A 19476-nucleotide genomic window follows, 5' to 3' on the forward strand; every position below is an offset into this window, starting at 1 on the left:
CAATCTCAGGTGGTATGATTTTCAACAGTGAAATAGGCTGGTGAGCAGCAGGTTTCTAGACATAAATATTTAATTTTTCTTTATTGCTCTTTAAGTCAAATTGTGAAGAGAGTCAACCTCCAGAAGGTAGGAGAGACCTCTGCCCTTCCCCCATGCGGGTCTACTTCTTAACTGTGACATCATCACTGATGTCATATCCCTTAAGGCTGGACCTGGAGAAGGACAGCCAACACCTCTATGGGAGCCAGGTGACCTCGAGGCTACGTTAAGAAGCAGTGTCTGGAGGTCGTGGGTGAGTGGACCTTCCTCAACACCTACTGGTCCCTGCACAAAGGTGTGCTTACTCCTGCACCTGGGCTTCGACAGGTCCTCAAGTGGTCCTGGGGTCCTGCATTCCTCTTTTGAAGAAATATGGCTCAGGCTAGGGAAGAAGCAGGGGACAGCCGGCTGGTATCTGGTAGGGAGCTGTCATCACACATCATCAGAGTGTCTGTCAAGACCCCACAGGACTGCCAGGAATTTATGTTGGCAGAAAATAGCAGTGTCCACCACTTTAAGAAACAGATCTCCAAACGCCTTCACTGTGACACCGACAGATTGGTACTCATCTTCACTGGAAAGATCCTCCGGGATCAAGACATTCTGAGCCAGCGTGGCATCCTGGATGGCACTACAGTCCACTTGGTGGTGAGGACCCGTCTGAAAGGAACTCTGCCTGGTCCCGGAACTCTGTCAGGCCCTGCTGGCCACTGCATGCATCGTTCTGAACCATCTACCTCGGAGAGTGCTGGGATGCTGGCCAGGCTGGGCCGGCTGGCCCGTAGCTCTCCTGAGCTGGCCGACTTTCTTGGCCAGCTGGCTCAACTCCTGATGGCCGCACCTGATTCGGTGGTGCAGTTCTTGGAAAGCCCTGTGGTTCAAGGCCTGGCAAATGAGAAACCAGCCAATACTAGCCATACTCCCAAATCCTCAAGGCTAGCACAGAAACCTGAACCAGCTCTTAAGGCTCTGGAAACCTTGCACAACCCGTCCCGGCAGCAGGAACTCCTGCAGGAAGATAAGCGGGGGCTAGAGGCACTGAAGGTAGTGCCGGGAGGTGACAATGCCATGCGTCCAGTCTGCTCTGATATCCAGCAGCTCATGCTCTTCACTCTGGCCCCACTGGTTACCTCCAAAGGCCACAGCGCAGGTTCAGAGCTTTGCAAAGAGGTGGCCAGTGCTCACATCGATACTGACACTACTGCCACCATCCCCACAGCCTTGGCCCCAGCAAGGCCATTGGCGCAGAAGGTCAGGGTAGGAGATGTTTCCCAGGCCAGGTGCGTGGCCTCAAATCAGGCCAGTTCAGGATGTGGGACTGGTGTGCCAGATGTCAACTCAAGTCAGGATCTTCTCTCCCAGGAGATCCAGCAGCCAGTAGGGACAGCCCCTCTCACCAGTCAGCTGAGACTCTCGCCCTCTGCCTTGCGTAGAGCCTTGCATGACCTGCAGCAAAATCCAGCTCTGCTACACCAGTTGGCAACTGGAAGCCCCCTGCGACATCATATGCCACTACTTCCCATCCTGACCAACCCACGTGCACTGCAGGCATTGATCCAGATAGAAAAGGGCCTGCAGACACTGTCCAAGGAGGTTCCTGGGCTGGAACCTTGCTTATGGGGCCCAGGTAGGTCACATGGGACTAGAGAACCCCCTGAAACCAGGGGTGGAGGGCAGAGTCAGAGAGTAGATTCTGTGCAGCCCACCTTGGCCATTCTTCAGCTTCTCCATGCATTGTCCAATGCCTGCTCCCAGTCCACACAAGCCTCATTATCCTCATCCCTCCTCATTGAAGGCTGCTACCAGCAAGAACTGGAGCATCTGAAGGCCATGGGTTTTGCTAATTGTGATGCCAATCTACAGGCCCTTATGGCCACAGGAGGAGACATTCATGCTGCCATTGAGAGGCTGCTGGGTGAACCAGAGGCCCAGGTCCCTCCAGTGGATGCCCACAGTGGAGAAGGAGGAAAAGGAAGGGGAACTGGAGGGGAGGGGAAGTAACATATTTTGAATTCCTCTTACTCAGATCATGTGCACACTTGAACAGCCCCCTCCCTCACTGCCCAAGCCTGTTCTACATTAAAAAAAATTGCTTGGATCTCATGTGTGATGTCAGTTTGGGGGTAGGTGGGTGAAGAGAATGCTGTTTGGGAAAGAGATTGATCATGCTATAGGGTCTTGGGTCTGGGCTGCACATATTCTCATACTCCTAATCTCAGAGTGTTTTCCAAATTTAAATGTGAGGTGGCAACGTCCTGAGTGTTTTCAGCAATCTAACTCTTTACCAACATTATCATCATCACAAGCCACCTCTGGTCCAACTCCAGAGGAACTCTGAAGGAATCCTGGATTTTGTTCCCCCAGGAAGCCACTCTCTCTTTCACCAAGTATCTTCATCTTCAGACCTAGTCTCTCCTTATTATAGAAAGCCTGGCCAAACCCCGTCTCAGCTCGGACTCTTTCACTCTTAACTACTTGTGTCAGGATCCATGCTTTGTGAGGTGAACCCCCACCACTTCTGAAGCCCCATCCTCTCCTCCTGGACAGGCTTCTTCCTTTCACACTGTAAAATCCTTGACTCTGCTGCCCTCTCAGCCACCGAACTTCTCTCTCCTTTCATCCCTGAATTTCTCGAAAGTGACCCCATCTCCCCATCCTCTGTAGTCAGACACCCCCAGGATGGTGTAGAAGCTTTCTCAAAACTTTCTCATTCCCCATCTTCCCATTTTTTTTTTTTCAGTTTTGTACAGAATCTGATATACTGACCCGTATTTCCTTAAGCTGCTTTATTTAATCTATTTTTTTTTATCCATTTTTTGGTTTTATTTTTATAGAGTGGTGCTTCCTGAGTATGTTACACTGATTCTTTCTCTATTAATCTTTAAGGGAGTTTGACCATGTCTTTGGCTGTGACTCTTAATGTCTGTGTTCGTGGTTCCTCAATCTCTGAGTCTATTTGGACTTTCCAAGGCCTACCAGCCTTCTCTTGGGTGCCACAGAGGAACCTCTGCTCAGCATGGCCAGATGTAGTTCAACATCTTTCCCCAGGCCCCATTCCAACTCTACATTCTGGGGTCCCTGTGTCTTGGTGAAAGTCCCCAAATTTTCCCAATCCACCCAGTCTTTTCTGTAGACTCTGATCAGTCATTGAGGTAATTCACAGTACAGGCACACGAAGTGTGCCCCAGAGGACCAAGGGCCATATGAAACTGTAGCAGGATACCACCTGATGAAAGAGAGGTGGGAAGCATATTGGAGACATTACTTTGGGGATACCAGAGACTGTAGATTCAGAGCCAGCTTTAGGAGCCTAGGCTGAAAAACAACTGAATCTCATGCTTCCTGGGGGCTTGGAAAGATGGACATCTCTGAGCTACACACTGTGACTTGTAACACTGCATGAGCCTAGAGACCTGAAGATTGTGGCAGTCAGGGACCATGCATAAAATATCTTTGGGACTGCATGGCCCCTCAATGATCCTGATACACAGTTTAACTTTCACTTTCCTGTGGAACTAGGATCTTGGTCTGAATTTCTGAGATTAGTGTTGTACACTAATTCTTCCCAGGGAAGAGAAGGAGTCTGGGGGTGAAATGGGTGTAATGGGAAGGGCAGTCTCCTGGGCTTCTAGAAGCATGTTTTCTCCTTTATCATGCGGGCTCCTGTAGCCAGACACCTGAGTGAGATGGGAGATCTTGGCAATACGCTTAATAGTCTTCCTAGGGACTGGATCCTGCTACCTGCAGTCGTTTAGAAGGACTAACTGGCTTCTACATATCACCCTTCCCTTCTAGGAACTATTGCATTTTAGCTTCAGGATGATAAAAAAGCCTAAACCAGAGCTTTAGGGAGTGGAGCTTGCTGTCAGGGCTGCAGAATCCTCCATCTGTCTGTTATCTAATGGTATGTGAAACTTGGAGTTTGGTCAATAAACCATGGGGAAGAAGGCCCTATGCTGTATCCACAGGGAATCAGTCCAGAGTATAGGTCACATCTAGACCCCTGTGCTATGGTGTCGGCCTCTGTGGGATCCTGCACCCCTCCTCTTCTAGTCTTTGCATTATCCATTTGACCTTTCTCCTTTGACCCCCTCTGAGGCCACAGACATTGCTAGAAGAGGAGGATAGCCCAAGAGTTATGATGAATGGTTGATGAATTTGTGGGTGAGATGAGGGAGCACTAGGCTGCAAGCTATGGGACTTGTGGCCTAATACCAGACACATCTTTTGCCTACTCATGCACCTGAATTTCCTTACCAGTCCATCAAGTCCCTTATGGCTGTGTGGTCCTGGAAATCTAGTCCACAGGTAGGATTTTAAATATTACTATGGGAGTCCAGAGTCCTGAATCCTGGCTCTGCCTTTGATACTAACTTCCTGGATTCCTGACCACCACTTTCTTCTAAGGAAAATGTGAGTTTCATGGCAGACAATTAGTGTGAATGGTGACAATTTGCCTTTGAGGGGGGACCTTTTGATCAAATGAAGCCAGCATCTTAAGGGGAGCAGGCACAAGACCCACAAAGAAGCATTTCAAGGGCAGAATAGCCGTGCCCTTGCCCATCTCCACCTTCAGTTTCTTTTTATATATTTTTTCTCTGTTCCTGAAATCATTACACTGCTGGGTCTCTTTACCATTTACTACCTCAAGAGAATCTTTGGGGCGCCTGGGTGGCTCAGTGGGTTAAGCCCCTGCCTTTGGCTCGGGTCATGATCCCAGAGTCCTGGGATCAAGCCCCGCATCGGGCTCTTTGCTCAGCAGGGAGCCTGTTTCCTTCTCTCTCTCTCTCTGCCTGCCTCTCTGCCTGCTTGTGATCTTTCTCTGTCAAATAAATAAATAAAATCTTAAAAAAAAAAGAGAAACAAAGAATCTTCACTTTTGTTGCTCTGTGTTCTTGCAGGTTGGTGTCCTCACACATACTGCATTCTGGATAATGCCTGAGTTATGGTCCATATATCTATATGGTTATATATAACCTTAGGAATAGTAGCCTCTCTGAGTCACAGACTCTTAACTTAAATTGCAGGTGATAATCACATTTTGAATTATTGGGAGCAGTAATTGGGGACTTACTTGGGTATTTTAGAACTGAGGTAACTAGGCAAAGGAGGGCTATCAAAAAAGCAGTTTGGATTTTGACCAAGTCTCTATGATTCCTGAATGAGGGATAACTTTATGGCTATAAGGAAAGGGACTTCCAAATGGAAGACCAGAGGAGGGATGGGAGAAATACAGTTTTAATGATCACTATTCATATCCTAAGAGCTATCTAAATATTTTAGAGATGTTGTTTTATAACATAGTTATTGTAATAACCCTGTAAAATAATGTAACAAAAAATAGTCCTAAATAACGTATGAGTTGGCTAATAATTTCCAAGTTTATATATGATTCTCTTATTTATTTGTATTTTACATGTATCCACTATCTTGAGTTTCCTACATTTGTTAACTTACTTAATCTTAGAAATAGCATTAAGAGTTATATATTTAAAAAAATGAGTCAGATATTAACATCGTCCTTTTGATAGTTGGTTAATCTGAGACACAGAAAGATTGAGCAACATGTTCAAGGCTACAAAACTAGTAAGCAGAGGAACAAGGACTCAAACCCAGGTACTCTAACTTCAGACTTCGTGTTCTTCATGGCTACCCAAAGCATTGGAAATCAGATGAAATTTACCTCAAATGTTCATTTTTAAAAAAATTCTCACAGAAGAATATTCCAGTATGAAGCCCAGACTCAATTAAGAACAGGAATTGACTTGATCTTTTTATTAAGTCACAGAAACATTTGCAGCAAAAGAGAAAAATGTTAGGCACATTCTACACTGGCATATCATAGTTGCTGAGTTTTCTCCAAGGTGCGATTATTCCTAATCGTAAAATATTCCAAAGAGTAAAAATACTATCATCTTTCTGAGCTCTTCAGAGTTATACTGGGAGCCTCAGGATTATGGTATGTTCAATATGATTTTTGAAACCTTCAATTCATCTAACTTTCTCTTTTTTTCCAGTGCTTCATCTCCTGTAAGACATTTCTGGTATATCAGAGATCTCCATCCATGTAAATGCACCTAGACAACTACCATAACCACTTATTTTCCTTATCTCCAAACTGCTCAAATATCACGTTAAAATTTTCCCCAGGTGAAGCAGTCTCAGAAGGCGACTCCGAATCTCGTTGGTCTTAGCTCCATAGATGATTGGATTGAGCACAGGAGGCACCAGAACATAGAGGTTTGCCAGAAAGATGTGCACATTCTTGGGGACTCGGTGCTGCCCAAAGCGGTGGGTGAGGAAGGAGAAGAAGGCAGGAATGTAGAAGACCAGGATGACTCCGAGGTGGGAACCGCAGGTACTCAGAGCCTTGTGCCTGGCATCTTGAGATGGCAGGCGGAAGACAGCATGGAGGATAAAGCCATAGGAAATGGCAATGAGGATGGAATCCAGACCCATGGCCAGCAGAGCCACAGTCAGCCCATAGACAATATTGACAGTGATGTTGGCACAGGCCAGGCGAGCAATGCCCATGTGCTCACAGTATGTGTGTGCCATGACATGGTGACCACAGTAAGGCAGCCGCCTCAGCAAGAAGATGAATGGAGAGACGATGGCCACACTACGGACAAGTCCAGCAAAGCCAATTTTGCCTATTGCGGTATGGTTGAGAATGGTTGTATATCTCAGTGGGTTGCAGATAGCCACATAGCGATCAAAGGCCATGGCAAGAAGAACTAAAGACTCCAGAGTATAGATAGGATGGACACAAAACATCTGTGCCAGGCATCCACCAAAGGAAATCTCACCAGCATGGAGCCACAAAATGGCCAGCATTTTGGGCACAGTGGTAGAGCTGAGAGCCAGGTCAGTGAGTGAGAGAAGACACAGGAAGAGGTACATGGGTGCATGAAGAGCACTGTCCGTCACAATGACCAGGATGAGAGCAGCATTCCCAGCCAGAGCTACCAGATACATGGCACAGAAGGGAATGGCAATCCAGACATGGGCCCACTCCAGCCCTGGGATCCCTGTCAGGAACAGAGTGGCTGGGAGACCATCATCACTGAGGTTGGAAGCTGCCATTCTGCATGGAAATAAAGGGCTCGATACAAAGGGTCATGGTATGACTGCCCTGCCACATGAGAGTTTTGGTTCATTCTTTGCATAAAATGACCCCTCTGTGAAACAATACTTTTTAGGCTGAGAAAAATATTCATCATTAACTTGTACAAGAACCTTAAAGATTCTATCACATATAGTCTCCTTTTTTCCCCCCCATTTTGCTAATTCCTGTGCTTTTCAATCATGTTTTGAGTTTTATCTTCTAAGCACAAACTAACTGCTAAAGCATCTTTCCAATCTGGTCCTTTATGACCCACCTCCTAAACATCTTGCCATCATTTATTAACCTTTAGTCAACTCATAAGGACCAATGTTCCTTGCCTCTTTTATTCATGCCTTTTTGCCAGGCCTAGAGAGTCTTCAGGCTTTATTTTATCCTTCTCTGTTTTCTAAGCTTCGATGCAAGTTTTCTGCCTCCCAGAAGTCAGCCCTTTCTTCTGATCCCTAATGTCTTTTTTTTTTTTCTCATTCTTCTACTACTATAAAATCCAGTTGGCTGAGATTATGCCCTTAGAAATTATAACCTCCACACTGACCATGCTTGTGTCAGGACCTAGGCATTTTGATCAATGTTCACTCAAGACTCAATGTTCACTAAAGTCAATGTAACATAACATTGACTTTTACACTCTGTGATATAATAATACAATCACTCTATTTTCTCTTTTTCTAATATATCTTCATAAACATACACTACACAACAACATTTTGTATCTCACCTGGAATGCCTAGAAAGAAGTTAGGTCACCTGAATGTGCTCACATATTGCATGATTCAGTATCTACAGTGATTTGAGTATTCAGAAGAATGAAATGGACCAGACATTCTAGTTGGGAAACAGCAGTTCGTACTGTGGCAAAGGCAGCTAGAGGTCCTGCATGCCCAGCAGTGTGATGGCTGAATACTCAGGCTTGATGAGCATACTAAGGGCTGATAGAGGGAGATCAAGGCAGAAAATTATTGTCCTTGGGACACAGTGAAGATATTCTGGGAAGGGAATCTGGTTTTGTTGTGGAAGGCTAGCTACTATTCAAAAACATTCCCCGTTAGTAAGTACACAGTCTACTTAAAAGAAACCTGTGTGGGGGACGCCTGGGTGGCTCAGTGGTTTAGGCCTCTGCCTTCGGCTCAGGTCATGATCTCAGGGTCTTGGGATCCAGCCCCACATCAGGCGCTCAGCTCAGTGGGGAGCCTGCTTCCCCCTCTCTCTCTGCCTTCCTTCTGCCTACTTGTGAGCTCTCTCTGTCTATCAAATAAATAAATAAACAAACAAATAAGTATCATAAAAAAAAAAGAAAGAAACCTGCGTGGGATTCCAAGAAACTTGAATTTTAGTCCTGATACTCTAACAAAATTGATCTGTGATTAAGAATAAATCTTCTTCTTTGGCCTGTCTTAAGTTGGAAAAATCAAGGACTCTATAGTCATTCTCTCTTTCCCATCCGTTCCTTATGTGGCATTGGAATAATCCCACAACCTCTTTAGGACTTCTTTTTTCCAACTCTAAATTTGAAATAACATCATATGGGCATATTACTTTCATAAAGTTTATAGTTGACCAAAAAGTGGTCTATGTATGAGTTAAAAATTTCGACATCCGAAATCATTGCCCCCTTTTGTGGCAAGCTCTTTATCTACTAACACCCTTCTGGAGAAAATAGTGTCATAGTCCTTTGCACCCTTAATCAAAGGGAGACAATATCCAGAGAAGTAAACTGATGTCATCCAGATCACAAAGCATGTTCACTGCAGAGGGTCCTGAAATTAGGGGTCCTGATTCTAGTTTCAAGTTTCACCTGACCCAGATGTCCATGACTATGACCAATATCTAAATTCCCCTCTCTCAAACAAGGCATTTGTCAAATATCAATTCATAAGGCTGCAAACACTTTCCTAATTATCTGAATTCCAAATGTAAAGAGAATTAGGGAGGCCCTCGTATTTGTATAGAGACTTTTACTGATGAAGGTCTTGGGCTTGGACTTGACACATGCTTTGACTGCAGTGGGGAGAGAGGCTTGGATGGTGGTGGGCAGAGAGCTGGAATCGCTACTGTCTTCCCTTCCCTATTCTTTCCAGCCCATTCTTAGCCCATTAAGGAACATTCCAAGTGGAATTATAAGGTACTAGTACTCTGTGACCATCTGAGATGTGAAGGACAGAAAGCCTATGGTTAGAGCAGAGCTAGAATTTTTTTTTTTTCCCTAGGAAATAATGGGATATGGATACTGATGGAGTGCCACTCTGGTCCATATTGGGAGCATCCTCTGGAAACTGTCTCAGGGTCTGGCCTTTGAGGTCCCAATCTCTGACCTAGACCCCCAAAATTTAACCCTGTGTTCTGTCATAGAACACAGTTGTTGGGCAACCGGATTTGAAGAACATACCTGTATGGAAGACACGCACTTGCAGGTGGAGCCCACTGAAGTTGGAGCTCTGTGAGAGGGTGTACTGAGTGTGGGGCTGTGTGTGGGCAGAGGGTGCCCGAGTGACAGCTTGTGCAGGAGGTGGGTATCTGAATGCACAGAGTTAGTTAAGGAGGTGAAAGTTGTGTTTCAGTGCAGGATCAGGTGGGTGTGGTAGGAGGGAACAGAAGGGTCTGAATGTGTAATCTGGGTTGAAACGTCTGATCTTTGTTTGCTCTCTGTTTTCAGGGCTCAGTGATTGTCTTCAGCTCAGCTCTGTGTCCCAGCCTTTGCTGGTGAATGGGCTTCATAAGCAAGCTTATTTATTGCCTCTGTCTGTGATGCTCAGGAGTGTAAACCAAATTGGCCTCCTCCAGGGATTTGGTCTGTGATGCACATTTTTTTTAATTTTTCATTTTTTATAAACATGTATTTTTATCCCCAGGGGTACAGGTCTGTGAATCACCAGGTTTACACACTTCACAGCACTTGCCAAAGCACATACACTCCCCAATGTCCATAACCCCACCCCCCTTCTCCCAACCCCCCTCCCCTGAGCAACCCTCAGTTTGTTTTGTGAGATTAAGAGTCACTTATGGTTTGTCTCCTTCCCAATTCCATCTTGTTTCATTTATTCTTCTTGTACACACAATGGAATACTATGCAGCCATCAAAAGAAATGAAATCTTGCCATTTGCGACAACATGGATGGAACTAGAGTGTATCATGCTTAGCGAAATAAGTCAAGCGGAGAAATACAACTATCATATGATCTCCCTGATATGAGGAAGTGGTGATGTGATGCACATTTTGAGAGAAAGAATGAAAAGGAGCATTGATAACATGAGGAATATTTTGGGAAATCTTCCTCGATGACTTTTCTAAGAAAGAGGAAATGATGGGCACCTTGCAAGTGCCTTGATCCATTGCCTTGAAGCTGGACCTGGTAAGAAATGACATCTGTACTCTAGGTGGATCCCCTCAGATGCCTGAATTTCAGCCATTCATCAGGTCCCTAAACCAGGGACTCCTTCTGTCAAAGCACCTCCCAGGTTTAACTGATCTTTTTTCCATGACTTCAGAGTACTTTTCTCTCTTCCCTTTGAACATACTTTTCCCCCCTCAAATTAATTCCATCTAGTGATCTTCAAAAACTTTATCTGGCTCTTTCCTAAAACAATTTTTAAAACACTGTATTCCCCTTCCATAATTTTAAGTTGATTCTAACAATTGTCATTAAAAGTTTACAGAGTAGAAAATGATGTAATTTACAGAACATTGTGAATATTGGCATTTAAAAATAAAACCTCTATATAACAAACTTATCCTTTGTTAGCTGTACGTACTAGAATCTAAGTCATCACTACCCATTTAAAAATGTATGAACATGCTTTTATTAACTGTCAGAAATTTGAAATTATTGCTTTGTCTCTTTGAAGTTGGACCATCTTCTCACATGTATATATATATTTTTAAATATTTCATTATGATAACTCTTATGTACTAGTAATACTATCGGAATTATTTATGTTTCCTATAACAATAGGCTCTAAATGTTAAAATGTGTAATTATAAAAACTATTATAATCATGCATTAATGAAAGTAATATGAAAATCTTTAAATTTTATAAATTATAAACATAGGCTTAATTAGTTTTGGAAATATTATTCCTTAATGAGATTGATGGAGATTATATTTTCTTCCAAACTATCTCATGTATTCACAAGTCAATATTGGTTCAATGAAGTATGGTTAATACTTAATTTTTCTTAATTTTATCTTTATAAAAGTAACCGCTGAGAACCCTTGTTTCTGTATGTACATTAGCTGGGGTAGATAGAGTTTTGTTTCTGTACTGTGGCAATCACGGCATGATTGAGAGTAACTGCTGTAACCACCAATGGTCCTAGGAGAGGAGGATCTGGCAAAGGAGAGTGCCATTATAGCTGGGACTCAGACCTCTGAGGAGGGATTCCAGCCAGTTGTTGCTGGTCTATCTGAAGGACATAAAAGGTTAGCTAGAAGTAAGGGGCAATTTTATTTTATTTTTTAAAGGTTTTATTTATTTGACAGAGAGAGATCACACGTAGGCAGAGAGGTAGGTGGAGAGAGAGGGGGAAGCAGGCTTCCTGCTGAGCAGAGAGCCCGATGTGGGGCTGGATTCCAGGACCCTGAGATCCTGACCTGAGCCTAAGGCGAGGCCTTAACCCACTGAGCCTACCATTTCTGATAGAATCCACTGCTATTGCCAATGAAAATAACAAATGCTTGGGTGACACCAGCAGGACAGAATATGCATAAGATAAACAAATCCCTTGTCCCTGTCCCAGCCCTCTAATTAACCTCTACTGCCCTCTACTGGTAGAGCCTAACAGCCAGCCAGCAGGTAGAGGACAAAGGTGGTACCATCCCAGGCATCCACACGCTGACCTCAGAAGGGTTTGAAGCTGAGAGGCAATAGCTTAGCAATTAACACAGTATCCTATAGTTCACATGTCTGCATGCATGTGATATAACCTGTTTGATATTTGATGATTCAGGAAATGTAAATCATATATAAAAATCAGATATAATTTCATTTTGTTGTAACTTACTGTAATTTTTAAATTATTATTAAATGTAAGAGAAATGTTACATGACTAAGGAAACGGAATATTTCACGAGATTAAATAATTTTAGGATTGAATGTAACTCAAAAATATTTTACATAATTTGATGAAAATAGATTTTAATTGAATAATGCTTGGATTTCTAACACACATCTCTAAAACCAAACACATATATACACATGACATATTTTTTTTTCATCTGTGAAGGTCACCTAGTGAATTTTGAAAAATACAGTAGTCCATTAAATGTGTCAGTTATATTTATTCTTCTCCTACCCACTTAAGCCCTCATGTTGCATCACCACTTCCTCATATCAGGGTGATCATGTGATAGTTGTCTTTCTCTGCTTGACTTATTTCACTAAGCATGATACGCTCTAGTTCCATCCATGTTGTCGCAAATGGCAAGATTTCATTTCTTGGGAGGGAGACAAACCATAAGTGACTCTTAATCTCACAAAACAAACTGAGGGTTGCTGGGGGGAGGGGGTTTGGGAGAAGAGGGTGGGATTATGGACATTGGGGAGGGTATGTGCTTTGGTGAGTGCTGTGAAGTGTGTAAACCTGGTGATTCACAGACCTGTACCCCTGGGGATAAAAATATATGTTTATAAAAAATAAAAAATTATAAAAAAATGTGTCAGTTATATTAAGGATTACTATATGTAAGAATCACATATTTGGGGTTCTTTTCTTTCTAGTTAACAACATAAGCTAATGATAGATATTTAATTACAATTGCAAAAATTCCTCAAAGTTGAGCATATGAAAAAAAGCAATATTTCCTGCTTGCATCTTTCTCTAATTTTCTTTCATGTAACTCCCCATTAAGAAATTTGACTTCTTTAACTTAAGATTGGGGATGAAAGAGACAAAACCACTCCCACTATCCTGCTTATGTTTTCAATAATATATTTATATTCAGAACATACAAACACTGTCAAAATACTCAACTCTAAAGCCATGCATTGCTCTTAAAATAAATATGTATAAGCAGTGAAAGCAAGCCTTAGGCAAGTATATGGTGATTTAATGGCTCATGGAAGAGAGTTTCTCTACATCCAATGGAAAAAGGACAGTCTCTTCAACAAATGGTGTTGGGAAATTTGGACAGCCACATGTAGAAGAATGAAACTGGACCATTTCCTTACACCACACACAAAAATAGACTCCAAATGGATGAAGGACCTTGATGTGAGAAAGGAATCCATCAAAATCATTGAGGAGAACAGAGGCAGCATCCTCTTTGACCTCAGGTCAACAACTTCTTCCTAGAAACACCACCAAAGGCAAGGAAAGCAGGGCAAAAATGAACTATTGGGACTTCATCAAGATCAAAAGCTTTTGCACAGCAAAGGAAACAGTCAACAAAACCAAAAGACAGCTGACAGAATGGGAGAAGATATTTGCAAATGACATATCAGATAAAGGGCTAGTATCCAAATTCTATAAAGAACTTATCAAACTCAACACCCAAAGAACAAATAATCCAATCAAGAAATGGGCAGAGGACACGAACCGACATTTCTGCAAAGAAGACATCCAGATGGCCAACAGACACAGGAAAAACTGTTCCACATTACTTGGCATCAGGGAAATACAAATCAAAACCACAATGAGATACCACCTCACACCAGTCAGAATGGTTAAAATTAACAAGTCAGGAAATGACAGATGCTGGTGAGGATACAGAGAAAGGAGAACCCTCCTACACTATTGGTGGGAATGCAAGCTGGTGCAACCACTCTGCAAAACAGCATGGAGGTTCCTCAAAAAGTTGAAAATAGAGCTACCCTATGAACCAGCAATCACACTATTGGATATTTACCCCAAAGATACAAATGTAGTGATCAGAAGGGACACATGCACCCGAATGTTTATAGGAGCAATGTCCACTATAGCCAAACTATGGAAAGAACCTAGATGACCATCAACAGATGACTGGATAAAGAAGATGTGGTATATATACACAATGGAATACTATGCAGCCATCAAATGAAATGAAATCTTTCCATTTGCAACAATGTGGATGGAACTAGAGGGTATTATGCTGAATGAAGTAAGTCAATCAGAGAAAGACAATTATCATATGATCTCCCTGATATGAAGAATTTGAGAGGCAAAGTGGGGGAGGGTTGGGGGAGTAGGGAAGGAAAAAATGAAACAAGATGGGATTGGGAGGGAGACAAACCTTAAGAGACTCAATCTCACAAAACAAACTGAGGGTTGTTGGGGGGAAAGGGTTAGGGAGCGGGTCGTTGGGTTATGGACATTGGGGAAGGTATGTGCTATGGTGAGTGCTGTGAAGTGTGTGAACCTGGCAATTCACAGACCTGTACCCCTGGGGATAATAATATATTATATGTTAATAAAAATAAATTAATGAAGGGACTTTCTCTACCCAGATGTCTATTGATGGACCAATGGATAAAGAAGACATTTGCAATGATGTGGATAGAACTAGAGGATATTATATTAAGCAAAATAAATCAATTAGAGAAACAAAAATACCATATGATTTCATTTATACGTGGACTTGAAGAAACAAAACAGGTGAAAATAGGGGAGGGGAAGGAAAAATAAGATGAAAACAGAGAGGGAGGCAAACTATAAGAGACTCAACTGAAGGAAACAGACCGAGGGTTGCTGAAGGGGAACTGGGCGGAGGGATGAAGTAACTGAAGTAACTGAGTGATGAAGTAACTGCTGTCCTGGTGTGTATGCAACTGATGTATCACTGAATTCTACCTCTTAAACTAATAATACACTATATGTTTATTAAATTGAGTTTAAATAAAAAATAATTAAAAAAAATACTTGCTCTAAATCAGGATTTGAAATTGTCCCTTGTTTGCTGCCTAGAAGAGAGAGTAGACTGAGTATTCCAGCCAAAAATCAATGGCTGAAGACCACTCTTGCAAGTTATCTGTATTTGTTCTCATCCATAGATTTTTTTGTGTAAACATTATTTTTTCCTATGGGTAATTGTCAAAAACAATTACAGGCAATCAATTAACTTTGTAGCTGCCTATGATAGCCGATAACAGTTGGGAAAAAATAAGAGACTAGCCAAAAAGTTAAAGAGGAAAATATTATATTTGTAGGAGCTTTGAGTGTTTTTGACACATGTCAAAACATAGAAAGCCATGAGCATGTCCAGGTCTCTGCACAGCTTGAGGGCTGTAGATATACCAGAAAAGATCTGAGGAAGCCCAAACATCCCTGTCTCAACTTGAAGCTCTGCATGAGAAGGAAAAGGAAGGCTAACATAGAGTCCCACACTGAATGGCTGAGTGTTGAAGTTTTGCTCCAGCCTGCATATAGTATTCTGAGTAAAGACAAAGACTTACTGTTTCCAGGTATGTAAGGAAATCTCTTTCCAGTTATTAACTGGCCACTGAGCTAGCTCAGCAGAGACTTCAGCAATAATTTGGCAAATCACTAAGCAAATATCAGCAGCAGTAACAACAACAAAAACAAATTCTGGGGAAAGACAATGTGATTCTCCAAGTTGCCACATTATGTTATTTAAAATGTTGAGTTTTCAGGGTTGCCTGGGTGGCTAAGTTGGTTAAGCATCTCTTTTGCTCAGGTCATGATCCCAGCAAGATGGAGCCCGACATTGGGCTCCCTGCTCAGCTGGGAGCCTGCTTCTCCCTTTGTCCCTCTCTTTCTGCCCCTCTCCCCACTCTTGGGTGCATTCTGTCTCTTTATCAAATAAATAAATAAAACCTTTAAAAATAAATAAATAAATAAATAAATAAGCTACAATTTTCAGTTTTCAACAGGTTATGGGACATCAAAAGAAATGAAAATTAAGGCCCAAGCACAGGAAAAAAAAATATCAAGTGGAACTGTAGGAAACCAAAACATTGGACTTACTAAACCATGACTTTAAATGAGTTATTTCAAATATGCCAAAGAACTAAGGGAAATTGTGATAGTGATAATATTAGTAAAGAGATAAAAATTATTTTTAAAAATCATAAATTCTGGAGTTAAAAAGAACAATAATTGAAACAAAAAATGTACTCTAAGATTTTGAGAGTACATTTGGCCATACAGAAGAAAGAAAAAGCAAACATGAAAATTGGTCTATGAAGATTATTCAGTCTGAGTAACTGAAAGAAAAAGGAATTAAGTAAAATGAGCAGAACCTTGGAGACCTGTGACACATCATCAGGAATGCCAATATGTATTTATGAAAGTCTAAGAAGGAACAGAGAGGGAGAGAGAGAGAAAAAGAAGGAAGGAATATTTGAAGAATTAACATTCAGAACTCTCTGAATTTAGGGGCACCTGGGTGATGCAGTTGGTTAAGCACTGGACTCCTGCTTTTGGCTCAGGTCATGATCCTGGGGTCATGAGATCAAGCCCCACATCAGGCTCTGCACTCAGTGTGGAGTCTGCCTCAGAGTCTCTCTCCCTCTGTCCCTCCTGCTCATGCTCTCTCTCTAAAATAAGTAAATAAATCTTCTAAAAAAAACTATTTGAATTTTGATGAAAAATATTAATTTACAGAAGCTCAACAATTTTCAAGTATGATAAACTTAAAAGTACACTGAGTAACCAAAGTCAAAAAGCAACTATGTAGAAAAGCACTGGGACTCTGAACAGGCTTCTGTATATCCTTAATAAGGGATAAATTTGTGGCTAAAAGAAAATGAACCTTAATATAATGGAAGAAAATATGGTTATACTGAGTGCTAATAATATGCCAAGCAATGCCTAAATTTATGAAACAGTTATATAATACAGTAACAAAAATTATGTGAGAGTAGAAAACACAAAATATTCTTAGATGAGTTAAAAACCAAAAATAATAATGTTTGAGAGATTATTTATTAAGCATTTATTTATCTTACATTTATTTTATTTTTTATTTACATTTATTTATTAGGCATTTTATGCTTCACTCTTCTAAAATTTCTACACATTCAATAATTTATTTTATCCCTACTACCCACCCCCCAGAGTTAGATATTATTATTCTCATTATAAAGTTGACAAAAATAGGCATAGAAAGATTTAGCAATATGTTCAAAGCACAAAACTAGAGAGTGGAGGATCCAGTGTTCAACCCAGGCACTCTGATTATTCCACTTGTGTCTTGTGCTCTTGATCTCTGCACAAAGCTTTGGAGTTTATTTAAATGCACTCTGAATGTTCTCTTTTTTTGTTTGCTTTTATTTTATTTCCCAGTAGAGTATTTCCAACATGAGATGCAGTGAGAGTTCTAGACAGGAATGTTTTTCTTCTTGGAAAATTATAGTCAAGTTATAGATGACAGAAAAAAAATATAATTTTGCTCAGGGCAATTCAGAATAGCTCAAGAAGCACATTCACCATCATATTCAACAAGTTATCTGACCATTTCTCTTCCACTGCCCCCTCCTGAGTCTCACATCATGGGCTCCCCTGCATGTAAAAGCTCCTAGACAATTACCCTGCCCATTTAGCAGTCTTTTTCATTTCCAAGTGCTGCTTGGAACTCATACTGAGCCCTTCTTCAATTGAAGTAGTCTCAGAAGTCGACTCCGTATCTCCTTGGTCCTAACGCCATAGATGATTGGGTTAAGCACAGGAGGCACCAGAACATAGAGGTTTGCCAGAAAGATGTGCACATTCTTGGGGACTCGGTGCTGCCCAAAGCGGTGGGTGAGGAAGGAGAAGAAGGCAGGAATGTAGAAGACCAGGATGACTCCGAGGTGGGAACCGCAGGTACTCAGAGCCTTGTGCCTGGCATCTTGAGATGGCAGGCGGAAGACAGCATGGAGGATAAAGCCATAGGAAATGGCAATGAGGATGGAATCCAGACCCATGGCCAACAGAGCCACAGTCAGCCCATAGACAATATTGACAGTGATGTTGGCACAGGCCAGGCGAGCGATGCCCATGTGCTCACAGTATGTGTGTGCCATGACATGGTGACCACAGTAAGGCAGCCGCCTCAGCAAGAAGATGAATGGAGAGATGATGGCCACACTACGGACAAGTCCAGCAAAGCCAATTTTGCCTATTGCGGTATGGTTGAGAATGGTTGTATATCTCAGTGGGTTGCAGATAGCCACATAGCGATCAAAGGCCATGGCAAGAAGAACTGAGGACTCCAGAGCATAGATAGAATGGACACAAAACATCTGTGCCAGGCATCCACCAAAGGAAATCTCACCAGCATGGAGCCACAAAATGGCCAGCATTTTGGGCACAGTGGTAGAGCTGAGAGCCAGGTCAGTGAGTGAGAGAAGACACAGGAAGAGGTACATGGGTGCATGAAGAGCACTGTCCGTCACAATGACCAGGATGAGAGCAGCATTCCCAGCCAGAGCTACCAGATACATGGCACAGAAGGGAATGGCAATCCAGACGTGGGCCCACTCCAGCCCTGGGATCCCTGTCAGGAACAGAGTGGCTGGGAGACCATCATCACTGAGGTTGGAAGCTGCCATTCTGCATGGAAATAAAGGGCTCGATACAAAAGGTCATGGTGTGACTGCCCTGCCGCATCAGTTCTTTGGTTCATTCACATAAAATGATGATATTTCTGTGAGACAATATTTTTTAGGCTGAGAAAATTATTTGTTATTAACTTGTTCAAGAATCTTAAAGATGCTATCAGACAGTCTAGTTGAGAGACACCAGTCAGTACTGTGGCAAAGGCAGCTAGAGGTCCTGCACACCCAGCAGTGTGATGGCTGAATACTCAGGCTAGATGAGCATACCAAGGGATGACAGAGGCAGATCAAGGCAGAAAATTATTGTCCTTGGGACACAGTGAAGATATTCTGGAAGGGAATCTGGTTTTGCTGTGGAAGGCTAGCTACTATTCAAAAACATTCCCCTTAAGTAAGCACATCGTCTACTTAAAAGAAACCTGTGTGGGATTCTAGGAAACTTGAATTTTGGTCCTGATACTCTAACAGAATTGATCTGTGACTGAGAATAAATCTTCTACTTCTTGGCCTGTCTTAATTTGAAAAAAAAAAAAATCAATGACTCTATAATCATTCTCTCCTTTCCCATCTGTTCCTTATGTGGCATTGGAATAATCCCACAACCTCTTTGGGACTTCTTTTTTCCAACTCTCAATTTGAAATCACATCATATGGTTTATTACCTTCACAAAGTTTATAGTTGACCATAGGAAATGGCAATGAGGATGGTATCCTCATTGAATCCAGACCCATGGCCAGCAGAGTATGTATGAGTTAAAAATTTAAAAGTTAAAATAGTATGTATGAGTTAAAAATTTCGACACCTGAGGGGCACCTGGGTGGCTCAGTGGGTTAGGGCCTCT

General features: G+C 42.1%; 3 protein-coding genes across 3 annotated transcripts; 1 reads left to right on the forward strand and 2 right to left on the reverse strand.

Annotated features, from left to right (window-relative positions):
* The first annotated feature begins 211 nt into the window (after positions 1–211).
* On the forward strand, positions 212–2131 carry LOC123389579 (ubiquilin-1-like). The gene has a single exon (XM_045071425.1). The coding sequence runs from the start codon at positions 412–414 to the stop codon at positions 2038–2040; it is 1629 nt and encodes a 542-aa protein (XP_044927360.1). The 5' UTR covers positions 212–411; the 3' UTR covers positions 2041–2131.
* Positions 2132–6168: 4037 nt separating this feature from the next.
* On the reverse strand, positions 6169–7125 carry LOC123389568 (olfactory receptor 52D1-like). Its single transcript, XM_045071357.1, has one exon. The coding sequence runs from the start codon at positions 7123–7125 to the stop codon at positions 6169–6171; it is 957 nt and encodes a 318-aa protein (XP_044927292.1).
* Positions 7126–17671: 10546 nt separating this feature from the next.
* On the reverse strand, positions 17672–18628 carry LOC123389583 (olfactory receptor 52D1). Its single transcript, XM_045071468.1, has one exon. The coding sequence runs from the start codon at positions 18626–18628 to the stop codon at positions 17672–17674; it is 957 nt and encodes a 318-aa protein (XP_044927403.1).
* Between the last annotated feature and the right edge of the window lie 848 nt (positions 18629–19476).

This window comes from Mustela putorius, unplaced genomic scaffold (assembly GCF_011764305.1).
Source record: "Mustela putorius furo isolate JIRA1106 unplaced genomic scaffold, ASM1176430v1.1 tig00003987_pilon_pilon_pilon, whole genome shotgun sequence".
NCBI classification, from domain to species: Eukaryota; Metazoa; Chordata; class Mammalia; order Carnivora; family Mustelidae; genus Mustela; species Mustela putorius.

Excerpts from the sequence above, each read along its gene's own strand:
- LOC123389579 (XM_045071425.1), top strand. The coding sequence starts at position 412 with ATGGCTCAGGCTAGGGAAGAAGCAGGGGACAGCCGGCTGGTATCTGGT.
- LOC123389568 (XM_045071357.1), bottom strand. The coding sequence starts at position 7,125 with ATGGCAGCTTCCAACCTCAGTGATGATGGTCTCCCAGCCACTCTGTTC.
- LOC123389583 (XM_045071468.1), bottom strand. The coding sequence starts at position 18,628 with ATGGCAGCTTCCAACCTCAGTGATGATGGTCTCCCAGCCACTCTGTTC.